This window comes from Cyprinodon variegatus, unplaced genomic scaffold (assembly GCF_000732505.1).
Source record: "Cyprinodon variegatus isolate N-32 unplaced genomic scaffold, C_variegatus-1.0 Scaffold48, whole genome shotgun sequence".
NCBI classification, from domain to species: Eukaryota; Metazoa; Chordata; class Actinopteri; order Cyprinodontiformes; family Cyprinodontidae; genus Cyprinodon; species Cyprinodon variegatus.
The window spans coordinates 174,367-189,824 of record NW_015150501.1 but is presented as its reverse complement, the minus strand read 5'-3'; the positions used below and the strand labels follow the sequence as shown (position 1 = coordinate 189,824).

The 15,458-nt window shown below is 39.0% G+C and overlaps 1 protein-coding gene across 1 annotated transcript; it reads right to left on the bottom strand.

Annotated features, from left to right (window-relative positions):
• Window positions 1-8,217: 8,217 nt before the first annotated feature.
• LOC107082181 (serine/threonine-protein kinase SBK2-like) lies at window positions 8,218-13,433 on the bottom strand. Its single transcript, XM_015370720.1, has 4 exons — window positions 13,179-13,433; window positions 10,998-11,145; window positions 10,446-10,648; window positions 8,218-9,152 (listed from the first exon to the last, which is right to left on the bottom strand). The coding sequence occupies exons 1-4, from the start codon at window positions 13,182-13,184 to the stop codon at window positions 8,373-8,375; spliced, it is 1,137 nt and encodes a 378-aa protein (XP_015226206.1). The 5' UTR covers window positions 13,185-13,433; the 3' UTR covers window positions 8,218-8,372.
• Window positions 13,434-15,458: the final 2,025 nt, after the last annotated feature.

Genomic DNA, 15,458 nt, shown 5'->3' with positions numbered 1-15,458 from the left:
AAATGATTGGGAAACCTTGTTGAGTGCACCATAGTTCAAGAACACATGCAATTGTTAGAGAAACAATATTTTCCCTTCTTCTCTGTGGGGTGCATTTTTGTGTTTATACAGGAGTTTGCTCAAGAACTTTAAGCAGCAAAGACCTTTTTTATTACTATTATTTTAGTCTCAGTGGAATAATTTTAAACACCCTCATTCATTTCTGTTGAAGGATCGGCATGTTGCTTACTAAAACACTCCGGCGGAAATGATACTGTGATATAGTTCATTTCAAGACTGTTTCTGATCCATCATAAGCCGCGATAAGTTTCTCTGTCACCAGCTCATGCCTTCTGGAATGTCCTCATCGTGAGTGTACAAATAAAAGGAAACCTCAGAGCACTGATAGTGGTACAGACATTTCAATTTTAATCTCAGCGCTTAGAGAAATTTTTACTACCACTTAAAAATGTTCACATATTGTCACATAGCATTGTATTTCATGAGGATTTTATCAGATGTTCATGAACAAAATAGTTCAGAATTGTAAAATGAAAGGAGATTATACTAAAAAAGTCTCCTGTTTCACTGAATCAACAATTTTTTGTAGATTTTTCTTTTCAAAAAGGATCAGGCTCAGTAAGACTGTATAAATTGCATCTTTAAAGGTCAACTATCAAGTCCAAAGATAATAATTTTAACACACAAATATGTTTTGATCTAAACCATGTCATGTAGCTCAGGAAGAATGTTTCATTCTCCTCCAGGAAAGTAAACCTTCACCTCGGTCTCACATTTTTTTACAACCTCCATGTTCCCCATATTTTCTTGAAGGTTTTTTCCAGGATAGGGCATCATCTTAGCTTCCCCCATCCATGCTGAAAAAAGGCATCTACACAGCACGTTCTATCCGCCTCCATAAATCTCCACATGGAATGGTGTGGAGAGATGTGCCATGTTACTTTTTTAACCACTCATGAGGTTTTGCGTGTTAATTTTCTTCCTATTGACTAGAACATATACCGGTATGTGTTTGAGGTTTTCTTTTCAAAGCAAACTGCAAATGAAACTTATTGCTGCAATTCTATGAAGAGTTGTAAAACTCATCTGAGAAAGGCCTCTTTTCAAACATTGTGAATAAATGACTATGTTCTATCAATTATATGTTGAAACAAGCTTTTCAGGTGACGATTCATGAAGTGATGAAAGTTAAAGACCACAGTTTATGACCTTTTGTCTCAGGGTCCTCTCATTTGGAAACACTGCTTTTCACTGGGACAATTACAGGTGCAATGGAGGGAAACCTGATCTGACTGGCTTCAGAGGACTCCACCAATATAAATATTGCCACACATACCCCTAAAGCCTGGGACAAAATCGCTGTCACTGGCTCCTGTTCTCTAGCTGGTTGGCTTAAGAGGGACACACTCATCATTCCCCCTTGACATATTGGGGCCACGCTGACTGTGGGGAGAGCGCCTGTTGGGGGGCTCTAACAAGGTCGAATGGGTGAGGCCGATGACAGCTTGACGGATCAGGGCAAACTAAGCAAAAGAGAGGTGCCAGGAGGAGTAGATGGCTTAAACATGCCGGTCTGCTCACGGTGCTTCTGCGTGAGAAATAAAAGGAACTGAGATGAGCTAAAGAAATAAAACAGCAAATGAGGCAGGTAGTATAGCTACGATAGATAAAACAAACATGCCAGACTGTAAAAAGGTGATAATTTCCCCCACTTGTTTATTAGTTGGATGGTATTTCAGGTTGCATGCCAGCTCTGCATACATCTTAGCCTGCCTCATATTCGCCCTGACACTCCTCACTTCCTCCTCTTCTCTTCCACAGTCCTTACATCCAGTTCAGTTTAACGTAGTGCTGAGTTACACAGAACTATAAATTAACCTGAGAACTAATCACCTCTACTTTTAACCAGTAATTAGCATTTTTCAGCTGTCTGTTTCTCTAGTTTTGTGTTGTGACAGATTGGGGACCTATAAAGTATGGAACAAATAACTCTTGATGGCTCTGGTGTTGCCTGCTTTCAGAGTTTAGTTTCATACATCTGCTAAAATCTTGTTTTGCTGCGTTGATGAGCCATCAATCTGACTCCAGTATCAGTATCTGTGTTGCAGTGTCATTCTCAAGAAGGATTATGTTATTAGATTTCTGCCGAAACATCTGTTCCCTTCAGCATCATTTTCAATCTAGTTTTATTTGTATCTTCCATAGCCTACTACTGTGTTGAACTTCTAAATTTCACATAGGACTGTCATTTATATCATCCAAACTATTATGAATTACATGTTGCATTTAAAGCTCAAGAGTTGACTCTAAGATATGTGAACTTTTTTTTTCTAAAGTGTTCCTAACACTAGTGGCAAGAGTCTTGCTGACATTACAAATGTAAATGCAAGTGTCTTGGATGTCCAGTTAGGATAGTGTGTCCAACATATTTACAGACTTGAAAGCACATCTGAATGTAAACCGAGCCACGTTTCCCCAACATGGGATTTCAATGTGAGCTCCAGAAGTCCACGTGCCGAGCTGTCCTTGTTTCTCATCATTCCTGCGACTCGCTGTCCTTTCTGGAGTCCAGCAGATTTGCACCTCGATCAGCATCTTAGCGCTGGCTCTCTGCAGTCTCTGATGTCTGCAGCATGTGTTTCCACTTGTCAGGCCATGCTCCTCCTTTTACTCCACGGCTGAGCGTCACACGAGCCACTTTCTGTCTCTGTTTTCCCACAAAACAAGGCGTCCATTACAGAGGCCATTAATAAGGAAGGTGTATCCCTCAACTTTGTCATGTTACATACTTAAATGTAAATTTGTTTTATTAAGTTATGAGATAGACCAACAGGAGTGTGGGGGTTTGAACACAAACAACAATGACACACAATTTTCAGAATCTTTTACCAAGGAAACTTTAAAAAGTTATGAATCGTTTGTATTCAACCCCCATTAATAAATTGATTATCTTTAAAAAAAATAAATAAAACAGTTTATTTACTTGCCTTCAGTTATTATTAAACACATTTGATCTATGCACAATTTTACCTTTGTACAAAGTTAGTTGTCCGTTGATGAGATTTGACAGAACAAGTGTGAATAAACATGATCATGAAACCAGCAAAAAAAAAAAAAATCAAACCAAAAAGGTTAGGAGGAATCTTGTTGAGAGGTTTAAATCAGGGCTGTTATAGAACATCATTGCAAACTTGTCACATTCTGGTGTTTCAGTTAAAACTGCAGATAAAAGCTCATGATCAGCACATTGAATATTTGTTAAAAGTCTGAGGCTGGTAAAATATAACAACGGATGGGGAAATATGAGGATAAACTGAAGATCAGATGAGGATTGACAACAACCTGCAGGCTTAAGTAATAAGGAAAACAGGTGCCTGCTGCAGAACATATGAGGAACCACGGATGCATAGAATGAATTAGCAGAAGGCTCTGTTTGGGGGAGAAATTATTAAACTGGGATAAACCAGGAAAACAGAAGAAGCCAAATCCAGCAATATAAAAATAATGACCTGAAAAAGTTAGGACAAAATCAACTAAATAGACTAAGAAAACCAAAGAGAAATAAACATCAACAAAAAAACATCTTAAAAAGGCAGCAAAGTCCCATGAGGACCAGGATTTGAACTCCATTACAGTCTCCAGTGGCTGTTTGAAAGATGGATATCGATGAGGTAATGAATCGAATTGTGGTGAAAACAATGTAATATGATGTTGTTGAAAATAAAAAACGTTTAACTTTGGTTTTGTACCATATTCCTGCACCGCTGCCACCTTCCCCCTCCTATCTCACCCGACTCTTCAGCGACTGATGTGCTGGCGAGTTTAGAGCCTTTAAACAGATAAATATAATATTATATTAGATACTTTCACAGTAAAGACGTTTAAAGATCTCAGCAGGAAGCTGCCGCATTGCATGAATGTCAACCCTGCACGATTTGCACAAATATACAGTGTCTAGATAGTGAGCTAGATATATCTCAGTATGCTTTGCCAGAGCTCTCCTCGCAAAGCATCATGAGATTTGTTGTGGCGGTGAAAAAATAAAAAAGATGGTGCAGGCACCATGTAGGCAGCTGGAGTCATGTGACCAACTAGGAGCGGAAAGTAGTTATTATCTGTCCAAAAGGCTAGGTAACTGATTTCACTATATAGACCCCGCTTTATAGTGAATGAGGGGTGGACGAAGACTTTCGGACACAGTCTCAGTTGCATTAACTTCTGTCTGAATGGGGAAAGTGGGAAGTGATGTATGCCGTACAGCAGTCTTCACATTTATGGTGGTCTTATGTGGCAGAGTTACTGCCACCCTCCTCAATGTTGCTTAGTGCCGGTCAAAATGATAAAGGCCCCCTCAGGCCATAACAGAGGTGTCATTCAACTAGTTGTAAGTCAACATATAATGATTGAAGTTATGAAAATATTTAATGAGTGTTAAAAATTACCTAGTGTTGGTTTACGTGATGCAACATACATGCAGCGGAAGGTTGATTTACAATATTAACTTAGATGGTGATTTATAAATGCATCTTACAACATTTTGATTGCTGTAGAATAAAACATATTAAAAAAAAAAACGATGCTGTATTATGCTGTACTTGATGTTTATCATGTTAATTTTTATACCTTAAAAGCCAAGGTTGTAAAATGATCACAGGATGTTATCTCACTGGACAAAATATTTATTCTGTGCCAAGAACAATGGTGCACAGCTTGAAGGAATGAGATGATGGTTATGAGCATAAAGTAGGTCAGAGGGAAAAGTGAAAGAAACCAAAGAAATCTACTTGGAAAAGCAAGAAGGAACAAAAAAAAAAGGAATATATACAGAAAACTTGAGATTAAAACTAAAAAGAAGTTAAATGATTTAACAGCGATTAGAGGATTCTGCTGCTGCAGGCACTTGGCACTTGGCGCCAAGAAAGCCAGCTTCAAGGATTTGGAGGCCTCCAATGTGCAGATAGTCAGAGAAGTGATGATGTGCACACAGTGTGAATGAACGGTCCGGAGATCTATTTATAAATCCATCTGGAGTGGCCCTTACCAGGGGTTAGCAGGGACCACTGGCATACACATTGCATATTAACAGTTGCTACCAACAGGGATCCACTCCAAATTGAAATGGAGATATTGTTCACATTACAAAGTGGAAATTAGGCCAAATTTCATTCTGTTCCTTCTAAAGCAGGTTTAAGCCCTTATTCCATTTGGTGCCCAAATCATGTGCATGTTCAGTGAAAGCCAATATTGAAGCATGACAAATGTAGGATTAGCAATAGTACAGGTCATTCCTTTACTGAGTCAAAAGTTTGGGTTTCAAATAGCCTGTTTGTTTTATTCATATTTTGATTAAATATGACAAAATGTCATTAATAAAGGCAGGACAAGAGGACAAGAGGTTGAATAAACTGAAATGTGTTTCACCTCTTTTGTACAGGTAGTGTGAAACATGTTTGCAACATGCAGATTTGGATGGAGAGCAGGATGGTAATACTATCACATTATATTGTTGACTCCAATTTTAGATGTGCCTCCCCTGTTGAGCTGCACCTGTTGCTTTATCAAATCCAATATTGCATCAATGTCTGCTGAGGTGCTCCTCTGGGGTTGGTAGATTTTAGCTATTTATGTTTAATCCATATCTAAAAACAGCAATTTTATTAATTTTATGTGGGCTCATAGAAGCATTTGCCTGTGACAAGAGGGTCCCAAGTTCAAATCCCAATTAAGGCTTCGCAGCTTGACCTATGCCCTTCCTTGCATCCAAGGAGTCTAAATTATCATACAGTTTTACTTACAAAATATGCTCCTGATTTGTCTTGTGAAATATCTAAACCATCAGACTCTCTGATTTTGTCAGACTAAAACCAACTAGTTTCATACACTTTATTGGGATTTTATGTTCAAAACTGAACAGAAAGTAATGCTGAAAAGTCAAATTCACAGGATTTTTAAAATGTTTACAAAATATGCTATGTGCATAAAAAAGGTTTAAGATGCATTTAAATTCAGAACCATATGCTCCAGTAGCCCATTTAAATTTGGTTTTAAATTATTTTTAAATTTAGTTTTTAAAGGGGCATAGCCATGTTATGTGACATCTTTTAAGTATATTCGCTGTTAGCTTGTTTTAGTCCAAGATCCAGTGTAAAAAAAACTAAAACAAAGGTTTCAAGTCTTAAAAAGCATTCAGAAAACAGAAGGTTTGGTGAATACATAAAAGTATAGAGAGGATGTTCTTTTTCTGGGTGGATCATCAAAATAAGTGGTCCTCCTCTTTGTCAATCATTCTGGTTATGCGTTCACGTAAGGCCGTCCTATTTGCTCGTACCCATTTTCACCTAACCCTATGCCGAGAAATGTCTGGCTGCCGAGAATTACCTCCCCTCTCGCACACTGATGAGAAAACAGATTGAAATATGAATGAAAAGGGAACCTTTAAACATATTCTTAATGTTTTCATATTTCTTATGCATGGATGCCCTAAAATTTTAGAGTTTTGGTGGAGAAGGTTGTTCACTTTAAAGATTGTATTACCTGAGCAATGGATCTTCGAAGCTCTTCAAAAGCCAATCTCTCCCTTCTGGCTTCTTTTTTTTAAATAATGTTATGGTGCAAAGTTAAACAAAATATCTAAAATGTGTCATGATCTTGTCGAAGATGACTGGCCTGATTACTCATTTAATTCACCTGCCTAGCTCCATCCAGTTCTCATACCCTTCATCTGATCCACCTGCTTCAGCCTCTATTTAACCAGACGTCGGCCAGTCATGTGTGCCAGATTACTCAAGCCTTTGGTGAGAGTTCTCTAGTGTACCTGAGTGTTTCTGATGCCTGATCCCGGCCTATTCTGCCTCTGGACTTCTGAGCCTACATGTCCCCGTTCTTATCTATATTCCTGACCTATCCTCAGACTCCTACTGGATTCTGTGTACCGAACTTTGAACTGATTCCTAACACCGTCCTGGATTTCCCTCCAGTACCTCTTCAAATTTCGGATCTCCTGGCTCTGAATCCTAAACACGTTCTCGACATCGGCTTTGGCTTCGCCCTCTGAATTATCATGCCTTCAGCCATCTGCTTGGTTCTGATCTCCTGCCTGTTCTCTGACCTCTGGGACTTCAGTGTCCGGGACTCTCTGAACGGCACCCGCATTGTCCTATTGACAGCTGACTGGCTGAATCAACCTTGTTCTCAGGGAATGGACTGAACACTAAGACCAGGTTAATGTATCACACATTCATTATCATCTTCCGTCACTACCCTGTGTTCTCCTCTTGCAGAGGTTCCTGCCTTAAGCTGGCATACACTGTACAATTTTTTGCCCTTTTCGGACCAATTCTCCAGTCATGAGAGAATTTTTCAATCGGACAGACTTTCAGCCTGATTGTGCGTCGTGTGTCATGTAGTATACAGGGGGTAACGATGGGCGATCAGCCACTCACGACCACCTCCTGATCAGGAATCATGAAGTCGGAAGAAATCAAACGTGTTTGAAATTCAGTCGGTCGTCATGGACAAATTGCTCAGTGCGCATGCGCAAACACGGATTTTTCTTCTTCCTTTCAGATGGAAAAAACAGAAGCATGGTGGGGGTGCGAATGAAATGGAGTTCCTTCTGTAAAATTGACAGACCGTAGTGGCCACGTCTGCTTAGCCATGTCTTTGTCCAAATACGTTGTTGCCTTTTCTTTTGGGCTTTCTTTGGGCACACAAAATTTCACAAATTGCCAAGGCAGCGCGTTTCACTCTAGTAAGCTTTATATTTCTCTTCTACTCGTTTAGCTTCCGGATAGATGAGTCTGAGTAGTGCAATCTCACTGCTGAGCTGAGTCTGACTTGGTTTTTAGACGCACTTTGTGAGCAGGTGGATCGCATCAGACTGTCGGGTCGCACAGTGTGAGAACATACATCGTGAGCTGTGAACTTTTAGACACTGAGGTTTTGTCGTACAGTGTGAGCTGTAGCTGCGTCGTAAAACCGTACAGTGTATTCCCCGCTTTAGACGCCGATGCTGTTCTCTACAATTCTGTCTTAAATAAAACATTTTGTGAAACCTAACTGTCAAACTGCCTTAAAAACTTGGCCCGTTTGTTCTGAGCCTGACAAAATGTGGTTGTTCATGATGAGTAGACTATGAATGATTACAGAGATTCATTTTGGCTCACCTCATGGAATGTTAGTAAGCAGGACAAATGAACTGTTCAGACCTCAAATTTTTCATAATTTATTCGCCATGGCACACTAAAACTCACCAACATATATATGTATATAAAACAATGAAAGTGAAACCTTGAAGGATATTTACAGACATGTAAAAAGCAGCACCTTATACATTTGAGTTGCAGCAATATCTACAAAATAGAAAATAAAGCTTATCTCTCTCCTCTTCCCTCTCTGAGCAGCTCCTCCTCCACACCTCCTCTTTCTCTTACTTTCCTGGCCTCCTTCTCAGCCTCCATTTCCCTCCTCTGTTCTTCTCTTGCTGTCTCCATGAGCCAAGGCCCTCCCAGGTAGCTCAAGATCTCCTCTGGGCTTGCTCTGTGTTTGGGATTGGGGTGTAGGAGCTCCTTTAATAGAGTCATCACTAGCGGGCTGAGGCCCTCAAATTGTGAGGGAGGAGGGTTGCTTCTTTGCTTTTGCTCCATGATTTGATAACTATCAGCCTCCTCTTCAACATATTGTGCTTTGTCCTCTTTTTCAGCCTCATTGTCAAACCACTCCTTGTATTTACGGTAGCCAGGGTCATCGTGCGTGCTCTCTTCCCAGGGGAAGCAACCAGTCAGCAGGCAGTAGATGAGCACGCCAAGGGCCCAGCTGTCAATACTGGGCTGCACTGTTATCCAGATGTCCTCAATCTCCATCTCCTCCTCGATCCCCTCCTGCAGCCTCCTCTCCATCTCCTTCTCTACCTTCTTGGCAGCCTCCACCTCGGGGGTGCAGAAAGGAGACTCGTACCATACCCCTCGGACCGTGGTGCCAACAGCCCGTGTGAGGCCGAAGTCACCCAGTTTGACCCATCGACAGGAGCTGTCACAGAGGAAGATGTTCTCGGGCTTGATATCACGATGGACGAAACCTAGGGAGTGGAGGTGTGTGACAGCTCCACTCAGCTGGGACATCACCCTCTGGACGCAGTTCTCATTCACCCCGACCTAAACCAGACAGAGTGTCCTGATCAGTGCATATAGAAACAGTCCTTTAATAAGCCTGGGGCCACAATCCTCACATTTTATATAACTATATGGTTTATAGATAACTATATGATTTATTTATAGAAGATGAAAAATTTCCCTGTACAAAAAAAAAATAAAATATAAGCTTTGTTTGTACTCCCAATATTTATTATCAGAAACCAAAGATCTAGGAATTTCCATATAGACAAGTTTTTGTGTATATTTAACAAAAAAGTTCTTTACAAAACTGTCTAAATCAGTGCTAATGAGCACTTCTCCTTTCTATTTTGATTTATTTGATAAGGACAACTATATACATTTTAAATGTCATATAATATGGCACTTATAGCTGTCCTTAAAGAATGTATAAATCAAATTTGCATTTTTACTTTGTTGGGATCAAGAGTGACCATCATTTGCTTCACACCTATTTTCTTTGAGTAGAGATGATCAGATTGGTGATTATGGCCTTTGGAGTCTTGGTCCATACCTGTTCAGTGGTAGAATTTGTATAGCTATTGGTACAAGCGAAAACACACTGTTGTGTACTCCAATCAATAGTATCCAAAAATGCGAAGTGCTTTGTGATGCAACCACGTATTTTCCCTGTGGTCAACCTAAGGAGTACCTGTTTATTCGTGCTGTTAAATCAACATCTTAATATTACACATGTATGAGGGGAAATGATTATCTCGACAAAGGAGAAGTACTCTATAACTTTACACAGATATATCAAAAATATTTAACAGAAAGAGGATTTTTGTTTTAATAGAAAATGTTTTGGGTCTTAGGCTTGAATTCATTACAGTACAATAAACATTACAAAAAAAATCTTGATTTCTCACAACAAGTTTTGTTGGAGCTCTTCAGCGCGGTTTTTCTGATTATCAAACTGCGTCACTAAAAAAGTCCGTGACGCTCTTGGAAATCGCTGCTGAGCTTCAAACTCACCTTATGCAGGCTGCACAAGGTCTTATCAGCTGTCTGCTGTGTTACTGGCAGAGGCACAAACACAGAAATAGGTGTACTGGGGGCTGTTATCAACTTTGTCTCAAGTTTAAACTTGCAGAATAAAGAGCTCAGAGCAAGTGGATCAGCTGAGAAATCGCTATGACCCCTACAGGCAGCTGCTGCTTCACATCTTTTGCCATGTAGATGTCATTAAGCAGTTTTATTGTCCGGTAGAGATCAATTACTCTGCCTCTGTGTATTTTCATGGAGACATTTAAAGCAACAGCAATGAAAACCAGAGATTCAAGGTTTCAGACTTACCTCTGACACAACAACGCTGTAAAGATCACCGTACAGACAGGGTTGCTGGGCGAAGACATAGTAGGACGGTGTGGAGAAGAAGATGCCGAGGGCCCTCGTCAGAGAAGGATGGGTGCAGTAAGCGAGGGAGAGGTTGTATTCCCGCAGGAAAGAGGTGAGTAAGGTGGACTTTCGAGGAAAGAACTTCAGAGCCATTGGAGTTCCTAATGGGAATTAGAGGAACATTAAAGGTTTTGGGTTGAAGTGAACTATTTAAAACCTATCATCTTTCATGGGCTGCAAGTGCTGCCCGTGACTGACACAGTTAACAACTTTAATCCCCTCTTGGACCGACTTTTGCTTCACAGCTTTGCTCCAGCTGCTGAAACTCTATCCTGGAGAATTTATCAAAGCTCTTCATTACAGTGACAGAAGCAGTAAAGGTTAAATGAGCTCCTGCAAAAGCCGAACACACACATTTAGTGTCTTGATTAGAGAAGAAGAACTTGAGATGCACCCTATAGTTTACACTTTTTATAAGTTGTGACCCACATATTTAAGTTGTGCACTGACCTCTCTTCCTGTGCAATGCCAACATGACCTTTCCATACGATCCCTCTCCAAGGAGCTTCAGCACCTTGAAATGGTTCGACACCTTCAGGGTGGGCAGGGACTGCGCTGACAGGAAGCATAGCTCGTCGAGTTCCTTGGCTGCCTCAGCCTACGTGGTTTCGTGCAAACAGACACACAAATTCAGATTTTGTGTCAGTGCTTTGGGCATCAGGCTTTCATTCTGTAGCATCAAGAGAAAGCAGATCTGCACTCTGACTAGCATATGATGATAGATAACTTAAGAAATATTAAGTGTGACTGTAAGGCTGCACTTTCAGGGGTGTCACCTGAACCTACAACATGACAGGATCTGAAAAATATAAGTCTAATGTATCTAATTTATTGCAAATTAGAATTGCATTAATTTCTCTGGTTGCAGTCTTATACTGATAGCTGGAAAAAGGATCCCACTTTAGCATTTGGCAAAGATTACTGGAACATGTTGCTTTTTTATGGCTTTCTGATAATCTGGCTTGATCCTATCTGATGTTTACAGTAAATAGAACTAATTCCTGACATGTCTGATCGGGACAATTAGACCATTTGGCACCGTCATTCATCAGTCTTTGTCTATGATGTCCTGTCCCCAATGATTTCCTTTGAAGTAGAGCACCCATGACATAAACCGGCAAACTATGATGGGTGTCAACAGCTTAGACATCCAGCTTAACACAAACGATGAGGCGATCAAAGATGAACAGCATATTTTAACTTGTGACCTTTTACATGTTGTGTAACTAAGCGACAAATCTGAAATAAACTGCTGCGAATATAGCTACTGAAATGATTATTGTCCAGGTATCATTCAGTAAATCCTCCTTTAGATTAATCAGAGCAATAAAGGCAGATGGATTAGAAGATCAGATGATAATACAAAGAACCTCAAAGGTGTAAACACATCTGATTTCTAAGAAACATCTCAAAGAATAACTTGTTCTCTGTAAAGGAAAATAAAATGTCTAAGATTTCCATATTTTGTCATGTAAGAACCATGCATTTATGTGTGGACTTTGACTGGACCATTCTGACACAAAAACTGCTACGATCTAAATCATCTAATAATAGATCTACTGGTTTGTTTGTGGTTATTGACCTGTTGGAGGGAGAACTTATGGCCTTATCTCAATATTTCCCTTCCTGTAATTAGGTTTGTTCATCAGACATACATTTTCATCCAGTTAGAGAGAGATGCTCAACAGAAATTTTGTGTGATCAAAGGAGTCACTAGGTCAGAAAAACAGAACTTTTATCTCGAGGTAAAAAGAAAAGCGCATTTATGCAAATAAGTATGTCAAAATTTTATGCATGTATGTAAATGAAATCATAATCAAACTGAAACACATTCTCGAGTGAATCGATTTTAGACCTTATCAAACTGTTAAAAAGAACTGCAGCTGTCTACTAATCAAATTTGTCATACATTTGATATCTCCCATATGACAAAAAAAAAATACTATACTTAGTTTTTTCGTTTTTCTTTCCTTTACTGTCTAGTTGGATGACTTATGGCTTTGTTATTTGAATCAGTGCAGAATCAGTATGAAGATTTCCCAGGAGAACTTTAGCTATGATAATTTATCAGATGCTTATTTTTCTGTAACCTTTGTCTCCAATTAACAGGTGCTGAATGGTTCTAATACTATTCTTGATAGAGCTTATACATTTAACATTTAAAGAAATGTTAAATGCTTTAAAGAAACAGACACTTCTTCTCACACTCTTCCAAATGTTTAAATTACAGTAGTATTAATTCACAGCTTTTTTTCCTTTTTCTCATTCTGATCATGTTCCATGGTTATCTATTATCATTAGGGGATTATCGTATTCATTATTTATGTTCTTTTGCATATTTGAAATAAATGTTTTAAATAAAAAGTAAGCATAAAACACCTGAGCCATTGGAATACCTGGATGAATAAAGCACATCTGCTTCAAACCCTTTTTTTTTGCAGTTAATAGCACTTTGTAAACATATGCAGCTTCAGCTCTATTCGCATTTAAAAATATGCACATTAGACAAAATATCAAAACATTATGGATATGCATACATTATGAAAAATGTTAAATATTTTGCATTAGTATTAATTAAAGACTGTTCGTGTTGGTTGCTATTTAACTGAATAGGCAATCTTAAATACTCACTGTCATTTTTGGTTTTGCTGGAGGGTCTCTGTTCAGTTTGTCTTGACTGTTTTCATCATCGATTCGAAACGTTTCTATCTTCTCTGTTCAGTGCTGTTTACGAGAAGAACATCTGCTGCTAAACTGACATTTAAACTGGAATTTAAGGTTATATTTCAGGCTTTGCTCCGTTGATCCAGACAGCTGCTTTGCAGAAACGCTCTTAGATGTTTATGGAAACCCAGACATTGGCTATGTGCATCCTCCCTGGGGACACAAACACACTAAACTCTCCCTCCCTCTCTCCCTCTTTCTTCCACTTTCTCCTCCTCTCTCTCTCTCTCTCTCTCTTTTCCCATCCCAGTGCCAAGACTCACCCCGCGTCTGTTATTCTGGCAAAGACGCGCGAATCAGCTGCAAGGTATTTCAAACCTTTCCCTCACAGTCCATTCGAACCACCCCCACCTCACCAATTTCACCCCCCCACCCGAAAATGTGCATCAGTGTGTCCGTGGTCTTAAGCACCCTCTCCTTTATTTTCCTCCTGTTCAGCTGTCACACATTTTGAACCTCTGCTCTCCTACTTAGCTTCCATGTCTCTTTACCAACTTCTCAGTGTGTTAAAGTTAAACTACCCCTGCTGCCTAGAATTCCTCTTTTAATCAACAGGTATGCTGGAATGGTTGGAATAGGCCATCAAACTTTTTATTTGATCCCCTAATAATTACAGGGATTACAATATAAAATGACAACCTTTTCAACAATTGCTGCACATAGAAACGGGTTCTTGAGGAACGACATAGAACTCATGCACTAACCCTTTTTTTAATGAAGTCTCTGCTCTCCTTTCTACAAGTAGAACTTAAATACACTTTTTTCAAAAAAAGTCTCAAAATCCTCATGCATTGATCAAAGTTTCATGAGTGTCTCAAAATTCCAAAAGCAACTTTGAACACGACTCATCAAATTCATGGGCATGGCTAGAATAGAATAGAATAGAATAGAATAGAATAGAATAGAATAGAATAGAATAGAATAGAATAGAAAATCCCTTTATTGTCCCAAATCGGTAAATTATAGCGTTACAGCAGCAATGGTTAAAGTAGAAGTGCTCACACAATGTGCACCGAAGAAAAGTGAAGGAAAAATAACAGATAGGAAAATAAAACAGAGCATTGTACTGTAGAGTGTTCTACAATATAATACTCTGTATCTGGAGAATAAAAATCAATAACAGCTGTGGACATGTTTACAGTAATGGGTATATGAAAAATAGCAGCAACAGAGATGGTCAAATGACAGCAGCATGTTATCTTACTGACTAAGACAAAAACTGTGCAAAAATCAGCATGAATTTAACAACGTATTGAGGTTGTTGGGAACAGCAATGGTTATAAAGTCTTACAGCTGCTGGGAGGAAGGATCTGTGAGGATGCTCCCTGGTGCATTCGTCTGTCACTTTCCAGTTCAGCAACAGCTTCATGCATAAGGTGGTAGACATTATCCAACAGAGATGTTGGAAATGTCAATGGAGGCCAACATTGGAGTGTATGGATGAATAGTGCATAGTTGTTGTCTTTTTTGTTTTGCTGTTACCACATGTTCTGTAAACTTCATTTTTACTATGCACAGCACTTTGTACAACTTTTTGTTGGTTTTATGTAGTTTTTTTGTGGGGAAAATAAGAGGTAAACTAGGGTAAACTGTTTGGCATAGTCTGAGTTTGCAGGTATAAAAATATAATGTAAAAAATGTTGCAATATATTTATGTACTATTTATAAAAACTGTAACACTTTAGAGAAACAGGCCTAATGTAGTGTTTTCTGTTCACCATTGTGTCGCACTGAGCTCATTAGGGATTACATTTTTCTGATAACTGTTTATTCATTTGATTTCTGCTGTGTGTCATTTCAAACAAAATGGGATTCTGGGAGGATTTCATATAGTTTTGAAAGTGAAGTTTGATTTGTCAAACAATTGAAGGGTTTTGAGTATTTTGTGTATTTTTTTAATGGCGTGTAGAGCTCTTAGAACATGAGGCATGTTTTGCTTTAGAATTAAAAAGTACCTTTTTAAATCAATAATATAAAATAGATCAGAACACAAAGTCAAAGGAAACAACAATAAACATTTATATGATTATATCCATTTTTTTCTCTGTCACTGTGCTTCTTGAAAATCAAATCCAAGCAAATCAGATCAACTCAGGATAGTTTTGAATTATAAACGACAAAATGCAAGCACAAATATTTCCCAATAATTCATCCAGCAGGAGCATCTGTTGTAAGTCAATAACTGGA